The sequence below is a fragment of the Botryllus schlosseri genome, chromosome 16 (assembly GCF_051294905.1).
Source record: "Botryllus schlosseri isolate E-star chromosome 16, Bs_hap1, whole genome shotgun sequence".
NCBI lineage: Eukaryota > Metazoa > Chordata > Ascidiacea > Stolidobranchia > Styelidae > Botryllus > Botryllus schlosseri.
Genome location: NC_137251.1, coordinates 12,587,088 through 12,599,287, shown reverse-complemented (window position 1 = coordinate 12,599,287; position 12,200 = coordinate 12,587,088). Strand labels below are relative to the sequence as shown.

At 44.2% G+C, this 12,200-nt stretch overlaps 2 protein-coding genes across 4 annotated transcripts in view; one reads left to right on the top strand and one right to left on the bottom strand.

Annotated features, from left to right (window-relative positions):
* Window positions 1–12,200, bottom strand: part of LOC145458884 (beta-1,3-galactosyltransferase 1-like) — a 214,785-nt gene that overhangs the window by 177,133 nt on the left and 25,452 nt on the right. The window lies entirely within an intron of this gene.
* LOC145459304 (nuclear receptor subfamily 6 group A member 1-like) overlaps window positions 1–12,200 on the top strand; it is a 54,304-nt gene that overhangs the window by 37,936 nt on the left and 4,168 nt on the right. Inside the window, exons 1-8 of one of the 2 annotated variants that reach the window (XM_080337949.1) lie at window positions 2,432–5,001; window positions 5,664–5,894; window positions 6,072–6,127; window positions 7,320–7,570; window positions 8,072–8,128; window positions 9,574–9,703; window positions 11,111–11,213; window positions 11,279–11,414. In XM_080337949.1, the coding sequence (XP_080194075.1) occupies window positions 4,536–5,001; window positions 5,664–5,894; window positions 6,072–6,127; window positions 7,320–7,570; window positions 8,072–8,128; window positions 9,574–9,703; window positions 11,111–11,213; window positions 11,279–11,414 (1,430 nt within the window). In that variant the 5' untranslated portion in view covers window positions 2,432–4,535. Of the gene's footprint in view, window positions 1–2,431; window positions 5,002–5,663; window positions 5,895–6,071; window positions 6,128–7,319; window positions 7,571–8,071; window positions 8,129–9,573; window positions 9,704–11,110; window positions 11,214–11,278; window positions 11,415–12,200 lie in introns of those variants that run through there. The other variant, XM_080337950.1, reaches the window with a different exon arrangement.

Here is a 12,200-nt window from a genome sequence, read left to right as displayed (position 1 = left end):
ATTTTTAACTCCGCTTGCCGTCAACCGCGACTGCCGGCCTCGCTGCGTAGCGCAGGTCTGTGTACAATGGAATTTCGTGACCTTGTGTTGATGTGCTGCCGCTGCGACTGTGATCAGCCAGAATTGTGTAGCATTCGACAGTAGGTTAGAATTGAAATTATAGGTACGCATTTTTCCGAATTACATTAGAATTAGAAAGAAAAACAATAAAGATAGAGTTCAGTATCAGTTCATTATTTCCAAACACCACAAGACTGCGGTATATTGAAAAGATAGGAAGGTATCGAAACGACTTGGAGTAGTCTTTCAAATAAGACACACATCTGGGCCATAGGAACGTAAATGGGAGCCATGCACACTGGATGGCAAGAAATGAGGGATAGCGTAAAGCTACAAATTCAGTTCATATCTAATCAGAGTTCATCCTCGTAAGCACGAGAATGGCAAATGTCTACGTGATACTTGGTGCGTTTTCCTGTAGCATTGTCTCGATAACTAGAAATTAGATTAGAATTAAAATTACAGCATAAAAACATTTCTTAAATTAGATTACCGGCATTTCACACTACAGTTAGTATTGTTGTCCAAGTCTGTAATTTACTCTGTCATGTGTGGAGCATAAGTTGTAGTTGTAGTACGGCGTGTCAGCCCCACCCCCGCACTCTTTCAACGGCACTCGCGTCGAGTTGTTTACACAAAGCCGGTCCAAGTCCATATCGATGCGATAGCAGACCTCCAAGTGGGTTTCCCGTTTGTACGTTGACCCGTGAGTCATGCGTGACGAATCTGTTTTGTTGGGTCTGTTATTTAGTCCAAGTCATTTTTTCGCGGTTCTTATTTGCGCTGTGTGTGCCGCCTGTGAAGTTGGTATTGTAGTAATACGGTCGACTTTTGTGGCGACCGCCTGCGTCATGCGAGCGCGAGCCTATGACAAATTTGAGTAAACAGTCGTACTATTGAATGTATCAAATTCAAATTTTTTATGTTCAGGATGTAGAGCGTTATTCAGTTGCCGGTTGACTCCCGGTGGAAGGCAGATTTTTCTATATATATAATCTGATCGTGCACTCCCTCAATTGCTTACTACACGCGACCGACAAGGTCTCAGCTATGCTTGTTATGTAAGCACGCCAGGATTGTGCTGATATTGCAAATTACAAAGTGCCACCAAGTGAAATCAAATTAGTCCTGACATTACTAATTTTGTCAAGTTCTTACTTAAGGACATGCCAGAATGTTGTGCCAGGGCTGCGTTAGAATCTGTTTTGATGCTATGGTGTCGTTTTAAAGTTTAATGCGTACCAGATACGGGAACACCAAGAATTTGACATCCCGTCAATTGAGACATTTTATAGTCTGCCGGTGGAGTTCATTCGAGTTGACCTGTCGCGGTGTCATCAGATTTATGCGCTGCACAATTGCTGTTTAGAACGTTATTGTCAGTGTTGTTGTGCTGCGTATTTCAAATAGATAGCACTTGATGATTGCGCCATCGGCATTGAGAGAGACAGAAAAACCTTACGCGCCCGCATTAAGATCAAGGCATCCCACGCGTTCACCTACCAGCACCGCGATTTACACCCACTTTCGTACCGTCGTAATGTCATGTGTCTGTGCCTTTCACGACTTGAAATACTTCCAGCACGGTCAGGCGCGCCTTTTTCTTGCAATTTCCTTTATTAAACACCAATCTATGCGTCACGAATTACAGTCATGTACGTGCTTCACGGCAATCACGACCACATGGCGTATTGAGGTCGTTACAGATAGATCATTAATAAGTTCGCGAGAACGGGCTAGTGTGTCCAGTTGGCCGTTATCGTGGCGGGCAGAGGTTTCAGGCGGGCGCTGTGTGCTGCAAACGCGAATGCCCTCGTTAAGATAAGGTCATATTCTGCATACTCGGACCGGCGTAGTATAGGCACGCCGGCCGGTGTTGATATGAACCTTGGACTAATTGTAGACCTAGGACAATTATGCGACAAGCTTTACTACAGTGGATGAAGTTCATGTTTTATATGCTTTTTGTTTTATTATCATAATTTTCTAACTATAGAGGGATGTTGGACACCAGTTCATTGGTTTCGTGTTTAAAGTTAGCCCGAGCCGGTTTCTTTGATCTGGAGAAAAGTAAAGCCTATCATGAGGAATGCATTTTGTTTTTCTTATCGTAATTATCTGAACTATAGGATGTTGGACACAAGTTCAATGGTTTCGTGTTTAAAGTTAGCCTGGGCCTGTTACTTTAATCTGGAGAAAACTAAAGCCTATCATGCTGAATGCATTTTGTTTTTTATATAGTAACTACTATATAACTATAGTGGGATGTTGGACACAAGTTCAATGGTTTCCTGTTGGAAGTTAGCCTGAGCCGGATTGCTTAATCTGGAGAAAACTAAAGCTTACCTAAAGCCTATCATGTTGGATGCATTTTTTTTAAATAATTATTTGTACTATAGGGAGGTGTTGACACAAGTTCATCGGTTTCATGCCGAAAGTTAGCTTGAGCGTGATTACTTCAATCAGAAAAAAACGAACTTAAGCCTACCTCATTACGTGATAGCCTGTCGTTCATAAGTTTGGTATTGGCGTAGGTGTCATCTTACGCCAATCAGCCAAAGTGGAGAATGGTAACGAGATATCCAGGCATATTCAGCGTTCGGGGTTGTTGTTGACTACTGGATCATTCCGATTGTCGTCTTTGAAATATAATGGGACGTTGGCTTACCGTTGGTATACTATTTCATTTTAACAAAGGAATTGACACCAATCGAGTTCACACAGAATTATCTTCACTCTCATAGCTCTTGTAAATTCACATCGGCTATTCTGTCAAGGCTACGAATCGCGGTTGCATCTCCGTATATTTGTCCGTTGAGTTTATATAAGGTTGCCTTCGTGAATAGTAGGTCTTGTTTACAGGTTCAGCGAATCGATCGGGTTAAAATAGGCGCTCTGAATGAATTTTATGTGAAGGACGCATACGCTCTTGAATCGGTCAATATTCATTTGTCATTAAATGTTCTTTGTATTATTTCGCGATAAGAATAGCTGTTTGATCAATGCGTGCGCATATACTCGGTCAGGTATGTGGATAGCGATGGTATCCTTCCGGCCGTGAACCGATTTGTATTTGATCAAATACACCGCTCATTGTAACGCCGGACTCAATAGCACCATATTGCGCTGTTAGCACACCTACGTATCGCTGCTGTGGATGACTGAAAACAGCGATATTCCGTATTGTGATGTCACAAATAATGTAAAATGAATCCAAGCGGAAACTAGCCTCGGTGCTGTATGATAGAGATATTCACGCCATAGGAAGTGATTCTACCGTTGAAAGGATAAGTGTGACGAAGCAATACATGGCATTGTACACTTGTGTATGATTTCACTATGTGTGATAATATATATATGGAATGCAAACCACACAGTTAGCATTAGTTCGTGAATGGGAGCTTCCACAGAGCGTTTCGTGCAGACTACTCTAGATGGGCTCGGTTCAAGGGGTGGTGGTCAGGGCTTCGCCAAGTATATTGAGGATTCGTTTCAATTCTGGTTGAAGAAGCTGTCCAATTCATTTTTTATATCGGTACATGTTGCGCCAATGTTTCTGGCTCTGCAATACTTGATGAAAATGGCCTAAATCATGTTTCTACGTACATGGAATTCGTGCTTTATTGCGGGACCAGGGATTCCAACTAATTTTTATTTGATATACCAGCCTGGGCAGTGAGCAGTGTAAAATATCATAACGACAGTCCCGGTTAAAGTTAGCCCAACATAACTGGAACACGGTGTATTTGATAGTCAGTAACTGGAAAGTATCTACTTCAACTTGAACACGCGCGTTAATCATTGAACAATGTCCGCGAACAATTGTTCATGATATCATTGACCCGCACGCAAATTTGATATCATTTATTGTGTAAATATGCGCGGCATAGGAGTTGTGGTGTTATCTGCAATATTGCCAATGGAAGCACGTTTGTCATTCCCACGGCTAAATAGACAGCTCCCGGTTTATACTAGTCGAGGGAACTTGGTCGAGGACAATAGACAGGTGATCAAAAAAGCCGAATTAATAACGCGGAAACAAAAGACGTTAACTGTCACTCTCGGGCGCTTGGCTTTGTGTTTGTAACATCACAACACCATAGAACGACTCTTGTTAATTGATCTTGATTGCGCCCGCTTGTTTGCCGTACCCGGGAGTCGTTTTGATAATTGATTAATAGTGCGACTCCTGGTCGAATTTTCTTAACTGTCCGTTAAGCGCACTAATGACATAGAACTCTGTGACGTTCTAAAGTGCGCCGTGCTCTTGCAGTCAAGTTATAACACGCTGGGTGCCGGTGTCGTTAGCCAGTGTACTTGTGGGTTGGTAAGTTTGTGTTTGCTGACCGCGCAGTGCATTTGTAAATACAAGCTCGAATTTGCTAGGCTGTTGTTGTAGGTTCGCATACTGTGCGTGTATGCAGGAACGCAGGAAGTACGCAGCCTCTGCTTCGTGGCACACTTGGAACTAACGGATGTGCATTGGCAAAAACGCTGACTTGTATACAATCTATTCTATGTTTTTGCGACTTTATGAAAATCGTGTGCGTTTTCTTTGCAGTAGCATTAACATTAGCGTGTATACCACACTGTGTACAGTATCGATAATAACTGGAAGCCAAGTAGAAATTGTCTTCGTCACGATGAGTCTCGACTTGACACTGCGTCGGTTCGAGAACGTCAGCGGTTTGTCGCTGATGGATCACGCGCGGGCTATAGGCATGGGCGGTTTGATGACGTCCATTTCGCCTCCGTCGACGTCACAGTTTTCGGTGTCGCCTCTGTTTCAAAACTCGCCCGCTGCCGCGCAGGCACGCGACAAGTTCTCGCCGAGAAACCCGATGCTGCCTTTGAACTTCTTGCCCAGCCCCAACGGCCTGCGCCTTGCCAAATACGAACCGCCGTCCTTGAAATTCGAAGAGAATCCGTATATTTCTAGAGGTACGCGCGTCTGCCGTGTCTGGATACTGCCGTTGATAGATATTTTACACGAGATCAATAATTCCAATATCGCAGCAGACAATGTACAATTGTACATACTCAATTGCTCATTCGATGGTCTATCTCGGGTTTTAGGGACTTTTGGACCTTTTTTAAACTTCTGAAATGTTGTTATCTGCTCATGAGTTCAATTATAGAAAAACTTACTATAAACTTGCTATATTGAACTTCAATATGTTAGGTTTTTGTATATTAGGGCAAATGTTCTACCTTTTGAAGATTTTCGGGGGTCTAAAAACTCTTAAAATGTTAAAATTATGTGCAAAATGATTCTAAACGGTCAATAGCGTCAGTATGTTTGCAAATTTTGTAAACAGATTACGTTTCAGCTATGACCAATTGACCACGGTTGACTAATGCGCATTGCCAAATCTATTTACTCCAGCTATTCAACTACCTCTTAGGAGCGCACCCAGTAAATGTAGTTATTCAAATTATTTTTGTATGTCAAATTTCATTTTGTATTTACTAACACCCACTGTCGAAAGGCTTGAAATGCGTAAATTTTGCAGTACGAATACTTTGATTTGCTTCTACAATCTACATTGATTTCGAAAATTATTGCCGTGGTCAGCCCCATTTCACACCGTGACCTGTTGCAGATGACGGGAAAGAGGCAAAGAGCTGCCTCATCTGCGGCGACCGCGCCACGGGCCTGCACTACGGTATCATCTCGTGCGAGGGATGCAAAGGCTTCTTCAAACGCAGCATATGCAACAAGCGCGTGTACCGATGCACGCGCAACAGAAACTGTGTCATGTCGCGCAAGCAGCGGAATCGCTGCCAGTACTGTAGGCTTCTGAAATGTCTGCAGATGGGAATGAACAGAAAAGGTGTGTGGCAATAGTTATTGTGTTTGAGTTGAACTTGCGTCAACGCTTGTCGTGGTTTCGATTTATGATTTTCACTTTCCTGTTGCTGTTATGAGTCGCGTTCTCGTGACGACGGATGTGCGATTGTTCGCGGCATTGCATTGTTGCGCAATAAGTGACGGGCTATCTTGTTTTCAGCCATAAGAGAAGACGGCATGCCAGGCGGGCGAAATAAAAGCATCGGGCCGGTCCAGGTACATACTTATCTTGTTATTTCACAAGTTCAGCTGTGACCTGGTGCGGTGCCTTGAAATGTGAATGTATATTCAAGGGTCCTTAGACGTACGAGCATGCGATAATTTACCTTGTGGATTGAAGAAGACATGGTAAGGGTTTGGGGTAGCATCTGTTTTCGGCAATTAGGTCCGCATTACAAAGTGTCGCGAGTCGAAATGTCTGCCTAGGATATTTATGCGCTGGGTAATAATGTCGTGAATTTGAAATGTAAGCGTATCATCGTGTAGGCCTGTGGGTTTTAAATCGACTGTTCTTTCCCCCTGAACGGGGGGGGGGGGTACCAGTGATGCTTTTTCAGGATATAATTTTTCGTTATTGCACCCCCCCTCCCGGCCGTTTAAACAATCCTGTGCTCAACCGCGGGCTGAAATCTATCATGATCCCTAAAGCGGAGCATGCGATACAGTCTTGAATACTATCGCTATCGTGTAATTATTGCTGATTGGTTGATTGTGTCTGAGCGTTCTATTTTGTGGGCCAGGGGTCATCGATCGCGGTCGGCGTATTTAATGATTTATTCAATGCATATCAAGTTTGATGGCGAAAATCTGCATTGATTGTCGCGTGTAACTTATCTATGTCTTAATGTTGCCATATTGCGAACCGGGGCGTTAATCAGGTTGTCCGTTTACCCGGGTTGAGTCGGTGACCCTTGCTGTAAGCATACCTGTGAAACCTTCGATTACCTTTGTAAATACGCTTACCTAATAAAGAGTTGTCGTCAATTCAATACAGTCGCAATTGCATGCGACACTTGTCATGTGGGTCAAATTTGAGTTAGATTTAGGGCGCAATTACTGTTTGTGTTTTAGTTGATGTTAGTTTTGGGGTTGCATGTGCGATATTCATTATAATCTTATTGCTTTGTTCGCAAATCATGTTTTCATGCTGTGAATGCGCAGTTGATTGCGTGTACATGTTTTCATGCTGTGAATGCACAGTTGATTGCGTGTACCAGTATTTTATAGAATGCACAGTTGATTGTGTGTACCAGTATTTTATAGTAATGTATTTGATTTTTGTGCAAGTTTGGGGATCGCTAGGTTGGTGAGGGTTAGTACACCACTGGGCTAGAGCATTTGAATCCGCATTTGCGCCCACGGGCCTTTCTCTCTTTGTTAAACCATATTTCCTTTTTGTTCCGCTCAGATCTCGGAAGACGAAATCGACCGGATCATGTCGGGCAAGGAGTTCGAGGACGAGAACTTCCGCGAGAGCCAGTTCCGGCTGGACGGCGGCATGAACAACCTGTCGCCGGCGGCCTCGATGAACCCGTTCATTCCGTTCTATGCATCCACGATGAGCAACGCCCCCATCTCGCCATCCATGTCGCTGTCCACGCAGAACAACCACTTTCCAGCCACGTCTACCTCCGTTTTTAGTTCTACTTTTTCGCCAGGGTGAGTGCACGGGACTAAGACCACATGTACGAATGATGGTTAAGTTGTAAAATGTAGGACGAATAAAGCTAAATTCCCGTGAATAATCCAGTTAGCGAAATGTTTCTGTGCTGCATTTTAATTGTAATCCAATTATTATGCGAATGATCTGAACACGAGTTTTGTATTTCTTCGTAATTCGAAATTTAATTCAATTTCTAGTTTCTGCGAATTCAGTAACTCTAATTTGGAGAGCTTGACATTTTCTAGTCGCGTGTTTACTGCGAAGCGAACCAAGCCTGGCGAAGAGACATTTGCCGTTATCGTGCTTATTAGAATGAACTCCAGTTTGACACGAAGTGAACGTGGTTTTTGTTGCATATCTTTCCAGTTTCTCAAGTTTTTTGCGAATTCAATAATTCTGATATAATTTTAAAAACAAACTGTGACTATGACTCTAATTCTAATCTAAGAGGGTAACTTTTAACTATAATTCTAATCTGATATGGATTATTTTTTCAGTTTCCCAAGCCCCGCCTCGCGCTACAATCCGTACTTGGCTATGTCCGGCCAGCGAATGTGAGTGTATTTTTTGTGATCTTGCCCCGTGTTGGTTAATGATAAACTTGGATTTCTCGTAGACGCGTGTTTGCCGACCGCTTTTAGTCATGGCCGTGTTGACCGAGAGCGTGCGTTTGATACTTGCCCCGATCTGTACTCGGCCTTTTTCTTGTTGTTTTTCGAAATTGGTGCCGCCGGGAGAACGGCGCGGCTTTGAACGCGCTGGCCTTTCAACGGAGCGGTGGGCGTGGGGATTCGCGATGCGATGTGCGCCGATTTACGTTCGCGGCGTTTTAGAATTGAAATTGTCGGCGATTCTATTACTCTTTACGATGTGTAATATCGGCAGCGGATGTGTTTTGTCGGAATATTTACGGCCGCGTGCCGGATCACTCTATACCGCATATCGCGACTAGATCTGCGCGCAATGATTCGATTACTGGAATACGAACCTAGTATTGATTTTAATGATTATAGTTGAGTGGTTGGATTGGTTGGATGTGCTGATACCAAGAGTTATTTACCAACGAGAATTATAGCTTGAGACACTTTTCCACTGTGGAAGGCTTGAAATCTCGGATGGTCGTAACGCCGCATACGGAACGTGTAGTGCAAAGCTACGCATGTTAGTGGAACTTACTCCTGATAAACTATCAGCATCGCCGCAAAGTACGGTTGAAAAATGCCGAATTATTTTCAATGTGATGCAGGACTGGCCTTATATTCTTTGTGGTGGCATAAAAAAGGGCGTATTTGAAAAACGCGCCACGGTCACGTGACTAGGGACGATTGACGATTTGTGTGGAAGTTGCTTACCAGCCAACTCGTTATCTATGATTCGGGAAGCCGCGTGTTAATGAGCTGGCGCGATGCGGTGTGGTGGTTATCTGACTTTGGAACGTATTGCCGTGAACGTATCGCGACGTGAGATATCACCCAGATAACGTTTTCCGTATTTGTGGCTAGTTGCGTTTGCCTTTCGGCTTTTGACCGCGCCAGCGAGTGCGGATGGGCTACGCTGTGAATATATGCGCGGAAAAGAGGTGTTTTCGTCAGGTTTCCGCCTTAGCGATGGTGAAAATCGGGCTGTGACACTTTCCTGGTAGCAAATCCTGTTTCAACATCGATTCCCATTGGTAAAACGAGTCAACTGCATCAATCCCAGTGAGGATGTATCCCAGAGGTGTGATAGGTGGTACTCGAAAACACACCCCACACCGCTGCTAGGATATAACTATCATTGAGGTTTCGCGTGTTTGACTCGCCGCGAGGGCTGTGAAAGCAAAAAACTGTGGCAGAATGTGCACTTTGCAGTGATTTACACTCTGTTCTTAAGTGCCTTGGTGGATATCGCTGAAACGTACCATTTTGACTGACTTTTTGAGTTATTTGAAATGGTGATATGTTCTCGACTTTACTCTACTATACTATTTCCGCTTAAAAAGTATCGTCTTGGTTTACAGGCGTTCTCCCGACTCATCCACGGAGCTGAGCAGCGGCGCGCTGGTCGAGCAGCTCTTGAAAGCTGAGGACAGGTCCGATCTGAACTCGCTGTCGCAATGTAAATTAATGGAGGCCGGTCAGGTTACTAAGGTACGTGCGGTGTCTTTGCGGCGCCTTTTTTGTCTGCCGGCCGGTCGCCAAACTTCCGATGTATGATACTAGGTCTAGATTATTTCCTTTACTACTCCCTGCGACGCAGAGTCCAATGACGAAGTCCGTCCGATGTAAATATACTTGAGTTGAAGTTTCGCTCAAAAGTGCAGCTAGCTTATTCCAAAACTGCTTTGTACTTTTCAAGTCTAAATTACAAAGGATAGCTGGTATTGCTTAAATCCTGTACAAGAGGAAGTATTTTAAAACGTAACCACTTCAGTAAGAAGCGCCAAAGAGAAACGCGTTCTTGAGTGCTGCTAGAAAGTATGAACACTCCGTAATTGACCACCTCTGGAGGTGATGCGAGTATATTCTTTGCATGTAGCTGTTCATGTCCGGAAGATCGTAGAGTATGGTTGGAGATCGCTCGAGATCGGCCTCTATCTCTGTTATGTAATTGGAGCGTATCCATTGTTACAGTCTTGCGCCGCCACTTCGATTCGTTCACCAGAATAGGAAGGTTCCTACTATGGGAATGTATCCTTAAAGGCGCGAAACGTGCTCCCTCGGGTTTTAGCGTCGCTGGCTAGAGTGCGCCGCGCGCAACACGAGGTGAAACGAGTCCTTATTCCTCGTTTTCCGGCGTCTAGACGCCGTAGGAATTCGATTTGATCGTGTCGGGCGATTCCGGCGGGTCATGTTCGCTAATTTCTTAATCCTAGCGACATACGGAGTCGCGTACCGCGGGCCGAGAGAATACTTAACGACTGTCGTAGCGTCGAGTCCTTGATCTGATTTTCGAGCGATGCGTTGCTGTTGTCGCGGTGCTCCGATGCTGGTAGATTGATAGGACGTGTGTTGGCGTGATGGATTCTCTTGAATTATTTACAATGCCGAGTTCGGTGCGTGTTCGCTGTGACGGAATTGGTCGCGGTGGTTTTAAGGATTCATACCTCGGTCGATGTTTTTCAAATTTGATGTTTGGAAGTCCGTACTGACAATGTGCTCCAGTTTGGTGTTTGAGCTATATGTGGTGAATATGTGATCGACGCAGTTATCGTTGGTAATCTGTTAGTAATGAAAACGTTGTGAATTTATGCTCTTGTACAAGTAGAAGTAGTGATTACAAAGTCACTGAACAGGGAAGTATTTTAACATTAGTTTTGACTAAAAAACTGAAGGCAAAGTTCTTCAAGTTCTAGTAGTAATGGTACTACTGGAACACTGAAGTAGAAGCAGGGTAACTTGTAACTGTACTTCTGTTTTGTGGGCAAAACTAAGGCTAAACTGGTATTATTGCTCATGACCATCTCTACCACGGAGTGATGCTTTTGTCTCTTCCGAAAAATGGCTAACAAAGCCGATTATACATAAATGTCAGCCCTTCTCTTGTATTTTACGCAGGACGATCTATTCAGCTGTCTATGCACTATCGCCGATGAGATGCTGTACCGTCAGATTGTGTGGGTGAAGAAATTGCCGTTTTTCGAGTCGCTCTCCATCAAAGGTGTTTATCCAACGCGAAATCGCGGTTTGTTTCGCTTGCTGAACGTGCGTCTGTTTTTCTTGTAGACCACACGACCCTGCTGAGCACCACTTGGGCCGAGATTATTTTGCTTGCCGCGCTCTGCATACATGAACATCAACTCTTCGGGATCCTGACTGATATAACAAGCAAATACCTGCCCGAACCGGATGAGCTGTCGAGGTAAGCGTGTGGGTGGCGCAATGTATTGCTGTTTTCCTGGATGTGCGCTGTTGGTACTTGGTGTAAGGTCATTTCTGTTGTCTACCTTGAGTGCGGTGTGGGATGCGAGCTAGTCATATCTTTTGCTATGCTGTTCTATATTCAAGAAATTGACTAGTGACTACATATTTCCCGACACCTATTGCTTGTTTTGTCCGAGTGACTGGGTAAGGTCGACCCACTAAGATACTAGAAACGGCTGGTGTTAGTGGCAGTGGCTTTCATTTCAGTTCCTATTTTTCATGGATTCATGCGCGCTGACATTACAATTTCGGTTTAAAGCGACCTCGTCTTGTTTACAACACTCTTGGCATAGTTAGGAAGGAGTAGCTGTTGTTGTGATCGCGGTTGTTATTGTGGGCGGATCGTATCTGTGTGACGGTCTAGTTACCTAATTCTACGCGATTTAACCGTACGTTTGCGCGTTGCCGTGTGTATGGCGCAGGGTTCATGTCGGTTCGGGTGTTATTGCGCCGAAATTTTGATACTTGACCTTCTTACGCGCTGCGGAAGAGTGTTGTTGTCGCGTATGCGAAGATATCGCGTATGCGCGAATACATTCATGCCGACATTTTGTCGGCTGGTAGCTTGTAACTCGATTCTTGACAATATTGCGGAGAGCACTCAAAATTTGTGCTATCTTGGCTGTGGAGTAGATCTTGTTTCAACCGATAAGTGTTATGGACAAGTACATTCGGTTGAATTAGCAAAGAAGCTGCTATTTCATCAGCAACCGATTGTACCGCG